At 39.1% G+C, this 15,385-nt stretch overlaps 1 protein-coding gene and 1 long non-coding RNA gene across 2 annotated transcripts in view; one reads left to right on the top strand and one right to left on the bottom strand.

Annotated features, from left to right (window-relative positions):
• The first annotated feature begins 1,913 nt into the window (after window positions 1–1,913).
• LOC138946895 (uncharacterized) lies at window positions 1,914–4,902 on the top strand. The gene is made up of 2 exons (XR_011449464.1): window positions 1,914–2,403; window positions 2,626–4,902. It is a non-coding gene; the product is annotated as an uncharacterized lncRNA (long non-coding RNA).
• A 9,040-nt stretch (window positions 4,903–13,942) lies between these two features.
• LOC138946894 (deoxyribonuclease-1-like) overlaps window positions 13,943–15,385 on the bottom strand; it is a 23,219-nt gene continuing 21,776 nt past the window's right edge. The window contains exon 10 of the mRNA XM_070318288.1: window positions 13,943–15,104. Coding sequence (XP_070174389.1) covers window positions 14,683–15,104 — 422 coding nt within the window. The 3' untranslated portion in view covers window positions 13,943–14,682. The remainder of the gene's footprint in view (window positions 15,105–15,385) is intronic.

The raw sequence follows: 15,385 nt of genomic DNA, 5'->3' as shown, positions 1-15,385 counted from the left end.
ATTTGATTGAAAAGTCGCATATCGTAGTTATAGTTTTATCCCAATTCTCTCTTCGTTTTGTTCTTTCCTCGTAGGCGCTTTCTTGCCATGGCACTGAAGACTCTAGACTAGCTGCTAGTCTGTTGTAGACGGATGTATATTCCTCATCTTGAATCTTAGGCCTATGCAATGTACATTTCCTCGTGCAAGGATGTGTGTTGACTAGTGTATGAAGTGTTGCCAGTATTCTGTAAAGCTGGTCTTCTGCTTTCTCGGAAGACTCTATGTTCGTCTGCTCGTTCGTTGGTTTGCATGTCTGTTTGTCATTGACTGTCTGTTTGTTTGTTTTGTGCGGTGTTTTGTCCCTTTTTTCTGCAGTTTTGTCCAATCGTTTTGTTTAATTTTGTTGGCTCATTTGCACATGGGCATGTTATTGCTTTTCATAAAATTGTCTTCCATATTTGTTGAGTCAATTTTTCATCTTGTTTGGAATCCATGTATGTGCACATGGATTTGCAAGGAGTTTGTTGTTAATGGAGGAAGGAGATATGCTTTCATGATATGAGAGTTTAGAAATCATGTATCTTTTTGAAATTTCGTTGTAGGCTATCAAAGTATTAGTACATCTGTTTTTGATATTAACTTCCAGACAACAGCAGGGCTCGCTTAACTCTGCGTCCCAAACACACTAGAAGCAATGAAAAACGTACTTTACAAATTCAGGGCTAACACCTTTCCGGTTCTCGCCGGAAATCCGGTTTTTTAAAACTTTTAAAGCCGGAAAATCCGATTTCTTAAAGTAAAACTTTGTTCTTTGTCCCTACAAGATAATAAAAGAAAAGCCTCAGCTTCTGGGTGGCGCCGCCGTGGACCCTGGCCTTTCAGGTTTTTCACGTTTGTTTGGTGTTAGCCCTGCAAATTAATGGAGAGGGTCCCGTAACGCGTTATACTTGAAAAGAGCGGGTTCCAGGGTGCACAAAATATCATGCGTACCGTCGGTACTTGTGTAGTCGTCTGCTAGTTTTCCTACAGAATGAACAATAACGTACCCTTGGTTGGATTTGGAAGACTACAAAATGTAGTGGCGGATCAGTATCGACACAAAATGTAGTGGCGGATCAGTATCGACACAAAATGTAGTGGCGGATCAGTATCGACACAAAATGTAGTGGCGGATCAGTATCGACACAAAATGTAGTGGCGGATCAGTATCGACACAAAATGTAGTGGCGGATCAGTATCGACACAAAATGTAGTGGCGGATCAGTATCGACACAAAATGTAGTGGCGGATCAGTATCGACACAAAATGTAGTGGCGGATCAGTATCGACACCCAGCATATAACCACGTCATGTCCCACCTAGCATATAACCACGTCATGTCCCACCTAGCATATAACCACGTCATGTCCCACCTAGCATATAACCACGTCATGTCCCACCTAGCATATAACCACGTCATGTCCCAAACAGACTCTAGGTCTGGGGACAGAAACACAAAGTTAGCATAGCAGCAGTACCGCCGCCAATTTACGGGATAAATGGAACCTATATAACAAATAACGCTTTTGTGGAGTTCTCGAAGGTCTCGCAGAACTTTCAGACAGTCTTCCTGTTTTGGGGACCCTCTAAAGTTCCGCTGAAGGGTCTACGGTTCTCCTTAAGTTACAACCTGGGGGTCCGTGGTCTCTCTATAGCATCTATGGTGAGCCCTGTCAACATTACATCATAAGTTCTGCTTTTATTGTTATATGTTATATGAAGTCTTATATCGCGCGCGTATCTCCAGACTCGGACTCAAGGCGCAGGGATCTCTCTCTCTCTCTCTCTGCTTTTGTTATCAGTAGAGTTTCAAAAAACAAGAATGGTATATTATTGGAACGTGTAACAATTGACAAAACAAAACGTTACATTTACTGTACGTCACCCACTGGTCTTTGAAGTAGACAGACAGACAGACAGACAGACAGAGACAGACAGACAGACAGACAGACAGAGACACAGACAGACAGACAGACAGACAGACAGACAGACAGAGACACAGACAGACAGACAGACAGACAGACAGACAGAGACACAGACAGACAGACAGACAGAGACACAGACAGACAGACAGACAGACAGACAGACAGACACTTATGATACAAATAATGAACTTATCTCAGAATCGTCGATGAATGTCGCTTGTAAGATGCCAGCAATTATGAGATAAGTTCATTAGTTGTATCATAAGTGTTTGTCTGTCTGTCTACTGAAAAGACCAGTGGGTCGACGTACAGTAAATGTAACGTTTTGTTATGTCAATTGTTAAACTTTCTAATAACCTATAATTCTTGTTTTTTCATTCTGAATTTTGAAACGATAGCATTCTGTCTGTTTTTTGATTTTTTTAACAGAACATTTGTCTATACATGTACAAATAAGGTTGATAAGAACATTTGTCTATACATGTACAAATAAGGTTGATAAGAACATTTGTCTATACATGTACAAATAAGGTTGATAAGAACATTTGTCTATACATGTACAAATAAGGTTGATAAGAACATTTGTCTATACATGTACAAATAAGGTTGATAAGAACATTTGTCTATACATGTACAAATAAGGTTGATAAGAACATTTGTCTATACATGTACAAATAAGGTTGATAAGTGCTGCATTGTGTGAGAAAGACTGCAACACAAACGTAAGGCAATCAACAAACAGTTCAATTTGTTTTCCGTTTGTGTTCAACTGGTATCGGCTGATGTGTAATAATTGTTATTTAAGCAACAACGAAAAATGTGTACAAAATCATTTTCATATGGTGAGGATCATTGCGACAAGAAGTTATAAATCCTGCTGTCGGAAAAAAGGTTTATGAAGGTACAGTTAGTGTATTTTGGAAGTCGTTTTTGCGGGAAATCTGTATTGGTCTTAGTTCGTTGGCAGTTTATTTATTTCTTTTTTTGTAGATAGTTTGGTCTTCACATCTTTATTATTTTAGTTTTGGCTGCATGTTTCTTGAATCAATGCATCGCTCTATTATTAACGTATAAATATATATCAGTTGTTGTTTTTAAATCTATTTCTCTTGTAGATGATTTGTTCAACCTCTGCAGTCAATGCATCTGTACTTCCTGTGGCTGCGTATTTCTTCATTTCTTGAAAAGTAGGTGGTTGAGGCCTTCTATGTTTTTTTTAAATTTTATTTTAACCGAGCAGTACCTTGATCGGAATTGATACATAAGTGATCGAAAACAGGAAAGATTAAGTTTGTGGAATTTTTTTTTTTTTTTAATTTGACAGACAAGATGAACAAAAGACGAAATGTGATGGTAAATGCTACTGGGAATCGTTGTCGCTTCCAAAATGGAAAAGCAAAATCATAAGAAAAGCTGAACCTTTGTTGTATCTTGAATTTGAAACGTAAGCAGTCAATCTCTTTCGGTTTTCATAAAGAAATTATCTCTTTTTTTTATATTTAGTCAAGTTTTGACTAAATATTTTAACATCGAGGGGGAATCGAAACGAGGGTCGTGGTGTATGTGTGTCTGTCTGTGCGTGTGTGTGTGTGTGTGTGTGTGTGTGTGTAGAGCGATTCAGACTAAACTACTGGACCGATCTTTATGAAATTTGACATGAGAGTTCCTGGGTATGAAATCCCCGAACGTTTTTTTCATTTTTTTGATAAATGTCTTTGATGACGTCATATCCGGCTTTTCGTGAAAGTTGAGGCGGCACTGTCACGCCCTCATTTTTCAACCAAATTGGTTGAAATTTTGGTCAAGTAATCTTCGACGAAGCCCGGACTTCGGTATTGCATTTCAGCGTGGTGGCTTAAAAATTAATTAATGACTTTGGTCATTAAAAATCTGAAAATTGTAAAAAAAAATAAAAATGTATAAAACGATCCAAATTTACGTTTATCTTATTCTCCATCATTTGCTGATTCCAAAAACATATAAATATGTTATATTCGGATTAAAAACAAGCTCTGAAAATTAAATATATAAAAATTATTATCAAAATTAAATTGTCCAAATCAATTTAAAAACACTTTCATCTTATTCCTTGTCGGTTCCTGATTCCAAAAACATATAGATATGATATGTTTGGATTAAAAACACGCTCAGAAAGTTAAAACAAAGAGAGGTACAGAAAAGCGTGCTATCCTTCTTAGCGCAACTACTACCCCGCTCTTCTTGTCAATTTCACTGCCTATGCCGTGAGCGGTGGACTACGAGTATACGGTCTTGCTGCGTTGCATTGCGTTTAGTTTCATTCTGTGAGTTCGACAGCTACTTGACTAAATATTGTATTTTCGCCTTACGCGACTTGTTTTCTTTCTATACTCCTTCAATTGTGTTAATGGTTTTCTTTGTGTTGATGACTCTCTTAATCTTACAGAAGAAAAGGTCTTTGGTCCGGCTGCTTTTTGTAATATTCGGTTTACCTGAAGGAAAGCTGCTTCCAGTCTTGCATATTTTGCATGTATGTATTTGTGACTGTGCTCCTTCTAGTGAGGAGTGACAACATGTTTTTCTTAATATCTAATATGCGAACAAAGTACAAGTCAAATTTTTGTTTTAATTTCTGGGTTTACTGTTTTCCACAGGTTGACTGCTAGGTCAGTTAGTTATACAAATGTTAAATTAATGCGAGAGTATAAGCATAATTTAATGTTATTTTCATTTTAAAGCGTTGTTATGTTCAGAAATTGAACACAAAAATTGACGGGATGTATTTTAAAGGGGTGTCCTTTTTTATGATTTTTTGCTCTGTCGTCTGTGTGTAAAAACAATTTATGCAAACTACGTCAATGATTGGCCATGTTGTCCCAGAAGAAGACATTTCAACGTGCAACATGTGTCTAATTTGTCTTAACTTATCTGTTCTTGTTGATTGCTCGACGTCAATACAGATGAATGTGCATTTGTCTTTGTTGGTTTGAAAGACATTATCTCGCATGATGACTTCCAGTTTGTCACGTGATCCCGCCATTTTGTGATACTCAGTATGTTCCTGGCCACCATCCCACCATCCCATCCTACCAACCCACCCACCCCCACCCCAACCCTCTGTCTCTGTCTCTGTCTCTGTGTCTCTCTGTCTCTCTGTCTCTCTCTCTCTATCTGTCTCTCTCTCTCTGTCTCTCTCTCTGTCTCTCTCTCTCTCTCTCTCTCTCTCTCTCTCTCTCTCTCTCTTTCAACTCAAAACTATTGCCTCCCCACTACAAGCAACTGTCGTCATCTCGTATGGGTTGTTGTTTTTATCCTGAAAGCTACAAGTTTGGCTGCGTTGTTAATCTTGTTTTTGACACTTTTATGACTTTGAGCTGTCGTCCAATTTCTTCTTCTTCTTCTTTTTCTTCTTTTTCTTCTCTGCATGTTTACAAATTGTTAAATTTGGTATATACTTTCATGTCAGAATTTCTTCTTCTTCTTCTTGTGTGTGTGTTGTTATACTTAGCATACATGTACCTTTATTCGCTTGGTTTAGCCTATAGGAAGTCTTTTACTCACAGAATAGTACATTTTAAAATAGTCTTTGATATTTATTCACCGTCGTTTGACATACTTAGCATGAAACTGTACACAGTTATAGTCCAACTATTCACGACAATTGCTTTTACATGTACACATATACACTAGCTAGCCAACAAGTATTTCTACTACTGAAGTAATTTTACCTCACAAAGCAGTGTAGTTTGTACTTTCTTAATCATATAATAAGTATTGAATAATTAGTATTATTGGTCATTTTTATTAAATGTCCATTTATGCCATTAACTTCTCCATTCTTTAAAAAAAAATACTCACAATCTTTCGGCTGTTGATGTTCTCTTATATGTTAAAGCCGAAATTGGGCGTGTTCGTCTGGATATAAAGAGCACAATTTCTTCTGTACAAATTTCAAGCATGTTTTAGACATTAAATTAGTTAGTTCAGATGTTTTATTCGGTGGCATATATATATACATTCGTTGAACAGTTTATAGATAAAAACTTACAGATGTTTCCTAGTCAGTTAAGATGCTTTCTTTCGGTGGCATAAACATTGTTTTTACAGTTTAGAAATAAAAACTTAGTAATATTTCCTGGTTGTACAGAGGTAAAAAGTCCATATATGTTTCATAATGATATGATACATCAGATCACGATCACGCTGTAGAACAGATGCTATTCATAATTCAATTATCTTAACATTCTCTTAACATATGTTCAGAACATTAGTTAGCATTCAACATAATTATGTTCAGAATGTTAGTTAGCATTCAACATAATTATGTTCAGAATGTTAGTTAGCATTCAACATAACAATGTTCAGAACATTAGTTAGCATTCAACATAATTATGTTCACAATGTTAGTTAGGTTGTGTGAGCTGTCATCTGCTGTCACTCGTTACACGCCAACTGCACAGACGTAAGGGACGCTACTCTCACATCACAAGGAGACAACTGACGGGAAATTCAAATAACTGTTTGGGCGTTCATGTGCTCTGGAGATGTATTCCTTTGGGTGAGGCAAGATAACTATACATAACTCGGTGTAAATTATTAGTGGAGTCAGGCCAGTATCGCTACAGTAGTGACCTTAAATCTGCAAGTTTTTTGTGTGTGATGTTTTTTTTAGTTTTTTTTTTAGAAGGGGAAATAATTAAAACTGGGAATTTCCGGGGGAGACGTGCTAATGTCACTAAATTACGTAGATAGTCAACTCAAATCTGTGTATTCTTAAAAAAAAAGTTGTATATACAGTATCCGCTCGACATTAAGGCTTTTCATGGCAGATAGAATTCAAGCCCAACGAGCTATATAAATTATTTAGCTAGCTTGTCTCACCTTTAAGGAATACAACTCTTCCAAAGGCTATGAAAATAAAGATGAGAGTTATTCCCGAATATCGCGTATTGTCCAGTGGAGGTACAGGTATTATCTTAAAATCAACAAGCTTCAAACCATTATGCAATACGCGCTAGTGGTCTTAATTGATATGATGAATATTACACTTATATAGTTCTGACATGCGAACTTATCGTGTATGTTTGCATGTACATATCAATTCAAATACAAGTCGCGTAAGGCGAAATTACTACATTTAGTCAAGCTGTGGAACTCACAGAATGAAACTGAACGCACTGCATTTTTTCACAATGACCGTAGTCCGCCGCTAGTGCAAAAGGCAGTGAAAGTGACGAGCCTGTTCAGCGCGGTAGCGGTTGCGCTGTCCTGCATAGCACGCTTTACTGTACCTCTCTTCGTTTTAATTTTCTGAGCGGGTTTTTAATCCAAACATATCATATCTATATGTTTTTGGAATCAGGAACCGACAAGGAATAAGATGAAATTGTTTTTAAAACGATTTCGGAAATTTAATTTTAATCATATTTTTTATATTTTTAATTTTCAGAGCTTGTTTTTAATCCGAATACAACATATTTATATGTTTTTGGAATCAGAACATGATGAAGAATAAAATAAAAGTAATTTTGGATCGTTTTATAAAAAAATAATTTTAATTACAATTTTCAGATTTTTAATGACCAAAGTCATGAATTAATTTTTAAGCCACCAAGCTGAAATGCAATACCGAAGTCCGGCCTTCGTCGAAGATTGCTTGGCCAAAATTTCAATCAATTTGATTGAAAAATGAAGGTGTGACTGTGCCGCCTCAACTTTTACAAAAAGCCGGATATGACGTCATCAAAGACATTTATCGAAAAAATGAAAAAAACGTCTGGGGATTTCATACCCGGGAACTCTCATGTAAAATTTCATAAAGATCGGTCCAGTAGTTTAGTCTGAATCGCTCTACACACACACACGCACAGACACACACACACACACACACACATACACCACGACCCTTGTCTCGATTCCCCCTCTATGTTAAAACATTTAGTCAAAACTTGACTAAATGTAAAAAGCCATGCAAGGGAAAGTGTTTTTTTAATTATATATGAATATGAAAAAGTTATTTTTTTCCAGTCCATTTGCCCATCGAGTTACGGCATGGTAGAATAGGTTCAAGAGTACCATATTTCTGATAGTTTTCTTGACAGATCTAGCTCTTACCAATTCCATAGTTAAAATAGGTGTCTGCCAGACTGTTTTCATAGAATGGCTGAAGGTCAAGAATGTGTGGCACTGTCTCAGTTGTTTAATCAGTTCTTGTGTCCTCTTTCATCGCCCGCTTCCAACCCATATTAACATTTCCTGACAACTTGTACATTTAATTAAATGTCATTTTTAATTATTGACAGTTTCTTCCTTTAGTCCAAGTCCTGTACATATTCACATCCCTGTAGATAGTCCTCCCCTTTATTATGAAAAATAGCCATTTTTTGTACAGATTGTGTGCGATTTGATTAGACATTAGTTTAATTCTTATTATTGTCTAGTATTGTGTCACCTCCACCCCCACCTCCCCCTCCCTTGTGTGTGTGTGTGTGTGTGTGAGTGTGTGTCTGTGTGTGTGTGTGTGTGCACGGTGTGTGCACGGTGTGTGTGTGTGTGTGTGTGTGTGTGTGTGTGTGTGTGTTAGCCAACATTTAGTCACTAGCTCCAGTTCCCGACTTCAGGTATGCATGCGAGTGCCTGCCTCTGTTTAATTTTCCCTCAAAAGGAAATTGACGTTCTCTCGTTCGTTTTCTTGTACAATTGTAGCAGTATGTCTTTGTTTTGAATGGCACTAGTCTGAATTATCTTTGCCTCACATTTTTTTTAATTTGAGAACACATCTTAAATGCACTGCCGACAATATCCCATCTAAACTAATGCATTGCTTTGTTCTGTAATTGTACATATACGATTGTTTAACTTGTGTTCCTGTCCATTTCATGTACCTCCCCCTTTTCCCTTTTTACATTTCTTTTTCTTTGGCGTTCTATTTGAGAGAGGCATTTCTTCTTGCGGACGTGATCATGTGAACCGCTACAGAATCTGTCGAGGCCTTTAAGTGTGTCCACAACACAGCTATAGCAACATCTACAGCCTCATTGTTTCGTTTGCCGAGTGGAAACTTTGTGAAGAATTCATTTTGCACATTGACTAAGGTGTCACTTACGGAGTTAATTCATCCAAAAACAAGTAAAACAAATGCTTATACGACTCCCCTTCGTCATTTTCAATGTCGGTGTAACCCCCCCCCCCCCCCCCCCCCCTTAAGAATCCCCGATAGAAGACCTCCTTCCTTTTAGGACACCCCCGATAAAAGACCCACTGTCTTCTAAATCAAATCAAATTAACTTTATCTCAACTCTGAGAAATGACATTAAGACAGCCCTTACCCCCGATAGAAGACTCCCTTCCCTTTGACCCCCTCCCCACACCACCACCACCACCACCACCACCACCAAAACAAAACCATTCCCATTCGGTATTGGGATCAGCTGGACTGTTGATTGTTGGTGTGTGACCAAGTGGAGAGATCATGTCATTCAGTGACAAATCCAGGGCTCGTCTGTGGTGATGAACACGATTGCTGATACGGGAAGGACTCGTCTTCTTTCACTATTCCCCACTGTTTGTGTGATATTTGAACAGTAGCGCTAGACCTTCTTCCATACTAGCGAACCTTTCCCGACTACTTACCCATAATTTGCTGGAAAGTGAATGTGATACTGTTGATGTTTTCGTCTTGATTGATTGGCTGATTGATCGACTGATTGATTGGCTGATTGATTGGCTGATTGATCGACTGATTGATTGGCTGATTGATCGACTGGTTGATTGGCTGATTGATTGGCTGATTGATCGACTGATTGATTGGCTGATTGATCGACTGGTTGATTGGCTGATTGATCGACTGATTGATTGGCTGATTGATCGACTGATTGATTGGCTGATTGATCGACTGATTGTGTTCCATTTCGGGCTGGGGGAAAGTCATAACTCAATGCACAAGTTTGTTACCGTTCATTAAACTGTTGATTCAATGAAACAGGTGTCTGTCTGTGTCTGTCTGTGTGTGTGTGTGTGTGTGTGTGTCTGTCTGTCTGTGTGTGTGTGTTTGTGTGTGTGTGTGTGTGTGTCTGTCTGTGTATGTTTGTGTGTGTGTGTCTGTCTGTGTGTGTTTGTGTGTGTGTGTGTGTGTGTGTGTGTGTGTGTGTGTGTGTGTGTGTTGGTTTGTGTCTGTGTATCAATGGCTGTGTCGGAGGCTGTGATGTCCTTGTTGATGTGTGATTGTGTATCAGGCTATCATTGTGTATCAGGCTATCATTGTGTATCAGGCTATCATTGTGTATCAGGCTATCATTGTGTATCAGGCTATCATTGTGTGTATAGGAACAAGACACTGCAGGTGAGGAGAACGAGAACAAGATAACAATAAAAATGTATTCATCAGTACCAGAAACACTTGACGAACAATAAAAACATTTATTGATTGTTCGTCAAGTGTTTCTGGTACTGGTACTGGTGAGTACATTTTTATTGTTATTTTGTTCTTGTTATCATATTTGTGTTGATGTTTGTCTGTGTCAGAATGACTATCATGTCTGTGGATGGAGATAATGGATGGATGGATGGAAAAGTGAATAGCCGAAAGCTTCACTATAAAATCAGTCTGTCATTGACGCTTAAATTACGCTCAACTATAAACTGATTCAGAAAATAGTAGCACGGTGTATCATCACCGCCCTTCACACACACACACACACACACACACACACACACACACACACACACACACACACACACACACACACACTCACACACACACACACACATTTGCACACACATTAACGCACGCATTCACAGTTCAATGCATCACCACTGCCCCTCCCATAAAGACACACACACAGCACACATACGCACAAAAGCGCAATGCAGCCAGTAAATTTCCTGTATTATTCGAAACCAATAGCTGTAAAAACAAAATGTAAAAAAAATTGTGCCATAGTGAATGTATCATTCTGTATTTAGCATGAATCCATGTACATATGCAATTCCACTGAATACGAAAGCAAAACACGTACACACACAAATGGAAATACATGGACTCTTGGAGTTACGAGTAAATCACGGGAGTAGAAGTCTTTGTCGGCTTACTAACGCCAAAACCAGATAATACAAAATTAATTACAGGTGGAGGGGTGGTCTCATCCCTTGTACAAGCCTGGGCTCGTATTCTTGAAACAGCTGCAACTCATATACCGGCCTGTAAAACCACTTCCGCTCGATAAGTCCGCTAAGTGTTATTCATGAAACTCCGGGAAAGACTTACATGGGTGTCTCCGAGCTGAAAAGTTGGAGGACCCATCCCCCTCCTCTAAAACCGTCAATTTTGAATAAATCTTGTTAAAATATTGTTTGTAGATTCATGTCCCACATGGACACACATTGGTGTCATTTAAGTACCAATGCTTTGCGGACAAATACGAGATACCGCTCGCGAAAGATTTCAACCGATGCTCGATCATACCGGCTTGTGGTGAAAGCGTGCTAGCGTCTTCTTTAATGCATTACAGTGTCCGATTATTTACAACTGATTCCGTGGTCCAACGGTTCTCTCGTTTGCCTGATGCGTGATTGAGTCGAGTTCAAATCTCCATCTGCCCGTAATTTTTTTTTTATTCTTTGGCATTTGTTTATTTTTGTTTATTTTCTTCATGTGCAAAAGAGTACGTTATAATAAATAAATTGATTTAAAAAAATGTTTTAGGCTGCAATGGTTTTTTTTTAAATCTTTGGTTAAGATGATATTAGTTTATTGATAAAGTTTGTTAACTTAAACATGTAAACATTTGATTAAAAAAATTAAATAAATAACCATGAAGAAGGATGCTTCCCGCTTAAAAAAACAAAGGTGAGAGAGAAAAAAACCCACCTAAAATGCGGTAGCAGCCACCTGCATGCAACTGAGATTAAAAACAAAAAAATAACAAATAAATAAAAAGGGTCTCCCTGTGTTTTTATTTCATTCAGTTTGTTTGGGTAGTTGCTATTGACTTTGAAACTGACACGCTGGCTAAAAAGCTGCAACATTGTGTCCTTCAAAGTCAAACTGTCGTTTAACTACCGCCCGGTATTTATTTTTACTGCCCAGTAATTATTTATTTTCCCCCGGTATTCATGTGTGTCTATCGGAAGGTCGGCAGCTACCAGTTGGTTATTTTTAGAATTGAAGATTCCCGATGCTTGCTCTTCTCTGCGCACGCGTTACCGGCGTTTTCGCCGGCGTGTCAGTTTCAAAGTCAATAGCAACAACCCAAACAAACTGAATGAAATAAAAACACGGGGAGATTTTATTTTTATTTTTTTTATAAACCTCGGTTGCATGCAGGTGTACATGGCCTAGTACCTAGTAAACGCCCACCCCCCAGTTTCGACCAGTGGACTAGTAGACAAGGAAAATGAATAAAGATTATTCAGTCTGCTGTTATTGTTGTTTTTCAATTGTTTCCTTTCCTTAGACATGCTTCGGGGATTGGACAGAAAAAGGTTTCTGAAGTGGCTAGAGAATCGCAATACATTTTTGACTGGGAGGAAAAAGAAGAAACGAAAGCTTCATCTTTGGTTTAAACATAAGTTTATTTCAACAAATGTTACAATCATGACATGTATACAAAAGACACAGGTGACAGCAACAAGCTAGAAGCTAATAGTGGTGTTCCTGCATGGATATTATAACGTAAGGCGGTAACGGCTGAACAATTTGTCTAAATAAACCAAATTGGAAATCCAAAGCATCATCATTATAATCATCCTCATCTCATTAATCATCCAAAATTATCATAACATAATAAACGTTGCATAATCATTATAAAGAAAGACAGTAAGAGGAAGGAAGGAGGGGAAGAAAAGGAATAAAAAGAAGAGGGATGGGTAGGAGTTGTGCAGAAATTAAAGTTGTTGTCCGGCTTGTGGAGCATTGATTCTGGTTTGCCCAAAGCGGCCTGAACGTTCAATGAACGAGTGTACTCTTGACAAAATGTTCCTGTTCAAATCTAGAGAATACTGTCTGTCTCCATTTAGAAGGTGGGGGAGGTGAATACTGTGGTTAGGGAGGGTATGTGTGGTTTCTTGACGTGCTTCGCGATAATTTGGACAATCTAATAGGAAGTGTTTTACGGTTTCGGACGGAAATGTGCAGTCACAAGATGCATCTGTAGCAACGTGTCGTCTCACTAGATCGTTATTAAGATCACTTATATATAGCCTGAGCTTACAGTGAATTGTTTGTGATATGCGATCTCCAGAATACCAATAACACGGCAGACTTAAATCGTTTTTTGACAAAAAGTGCTTGAAGGACTTACTAAGTTTTATGTAGTCTGGTAAAGAATTCCAGAGTTGTGTTGTAGATGGGAGAAATGAGTTTTTGTATAATTCAGTGTTAAACGATGGAACTTTCCTATCTATCGCGCTGGCGATATGGATTATTAGTTGATATTAATGGTAGCAATATCGCAAGTAAGTAGTTTGGCACCTTACGGTGTACAATCTTGTGAAATAATATCGATTTTTGACGTTTACGCCTCTCTTAAAGTGAAATAAAGCCTGACTCGTCGTACAGTTGTTGATGGCTTGTACCGCGGACTGCTCCAACAATGGTCTTCATCTTCAAAGCTTCATCTTTGGCGGGAAGTGATATCTGAAGAGGTTGATTTTGTGTGTTAGTGTTAGTGTTAGTGTGTGGGGGGGGGGGGGGGGAGTTTTGTGCAATAACGCATCCTTTGAACACTTCTATGACAAATGACCAAAATATCGTTTTTCTAGCTAAGGACCCGCTCCTGCCAAGGGTATAGTACCTAGTAAACGCCCACCCCCCACTTTTGGGCAAAACTGGTACATAGGGTGGGTGGGCGTAAACAAGGTAGTTAACGGTGATATCATGTTAACCATCAATTTAAAAAAAAATCATTCTCGCCTAAAATTAATTTTTCAAATCAATTTTGATATTACAACGTACTCTTTTGCACACGAAGAAAATAAACAAAAACAAACAAAATTAATGACAAAGAGTAAAACTCAATCGCGCATCAGGCGAATTCGATAACCGTTCGGCTACGGAATCAGACACCAAATTCTCGCCACTGTAATGCATTAAACAAGACGCAAGCACGCTTTTGCAACACGCCGTTATGATCGAGCATCGGTTGAAATCTTTCGCGAGCAGAAGCTCGTATTTGACCGCAATGCATCGGTGCTTAAATGACACCAATGTGTGTCCATGAGGGACATAAATCTACGAACAATATTTGAACAAGATTTATTCGAACTTGACGGTTTTAATGGACAGTGTTGGTGAAGTTACTGACAGGTAGCGACTTTACAGGAGGGGGAGGGGTCCTCTAACTTTACAGCTCGGAGACAACCCGGTAAGGACTTACCGGTGTTTCATAAATAACACTTAGCAGTTGGCGGACTTATTGAGTTTTACAGGCCAGTATATGAGTTGCAGCTTTTTCAAGAATAAATCTTGTTGAAATATTGTTTGTAGAGAGGAGCAAGCATGAGGAATCTCCAATTCTAAAAATAACCAATTCTGGTAGCTGCCGACCTTCCGCCAGACACACATTAATACCGGGGGGAAATAAATAATTACTGGGCAGTAAAAATAAATACCGGGCGGTAGTTAAACGACAGTTTGACTTTAAAGGACACAATTTTGCAGCTTTTTCAAGAATACGAGCCCAGGTCTGTAACAGCTGACAAGGTGTCCAAGAAAAGGAAGACGGTACCTTAGATGCAGACTCAATTTGACCCGCCCTCGCTAGCTGACGTGCTTGGCTATCGTGACGTGGCACAAATACGGCTCCTGCAACGTCACAGTCACAGTGACCTCATACGTCGCGGATTTCTTCAGCACCAGCCCGTACACGACGGGCGCTGACGTCATGATGGGTGACGCCATGTACGACGTCGCCGTGGCAACCGTGGCGTCAGTGATGATGTCAGGGAAGGTGGCCTGGAAGTCTTTGAGGGTCTTGATGACGTTTCTGACGTTGTGTTTGGTGGCGCGGACCTCGTACATGGCGGAGTCTTCCTTGAGGACGATGGACTCGAACCCCGCGCATTCCTTTGGGTCGTCTGCTCTGTAGATCTTGCGGGCAGCGTTGACGGACTCCAGCTCCTCCTTCTGTTTGATGACCACGCTGACGTCGGTGGAAATGTGCTTCTGGACTGCTCTGTTCACTGGAGGGAGCAAGAAAGAATGAACAGCACTGTTCACTGGAGGGAGCAAGAAAGAATCAATAGCACTGTTCAGACTGACCATAACGGTGGGCGCGTGTGTATCGTGAGATGAGGTCAATACTATAAGATGTTTGGTGGCTTGTTGACAGACCAGCTTTTTTGTTGGTCCAAGGGGACCATATCGTCTTTTGTTTCATCTTTATCGACCGAGGCCCGCGAAGGTCGCGGTTGATAAATATGAGACAAAAGGCGATATGCTCCCCGAGGACCAACAACAAAAT

Source organism: Littorina saxatilis, linkage group LG14 (genome assembly GCF_037325665.1).
Source record: "Littorina saxatilis isolate snail1 linkage group LG14, US_GU_Lsax_2.0, whole genome shotgun sequence".
In the NCBI taxonomy this organism is placed as follows: Eukaryota; Metazoa; Mollusca; class Gastropoda; order Littorinimorpha; family Littorinidae; genus Littorina; species Littorina saxatilis.
Note: the sequence above shows the minus strand (reverse complement) of the source record. Positions and strands in the feature narration are given on the sequence as shown.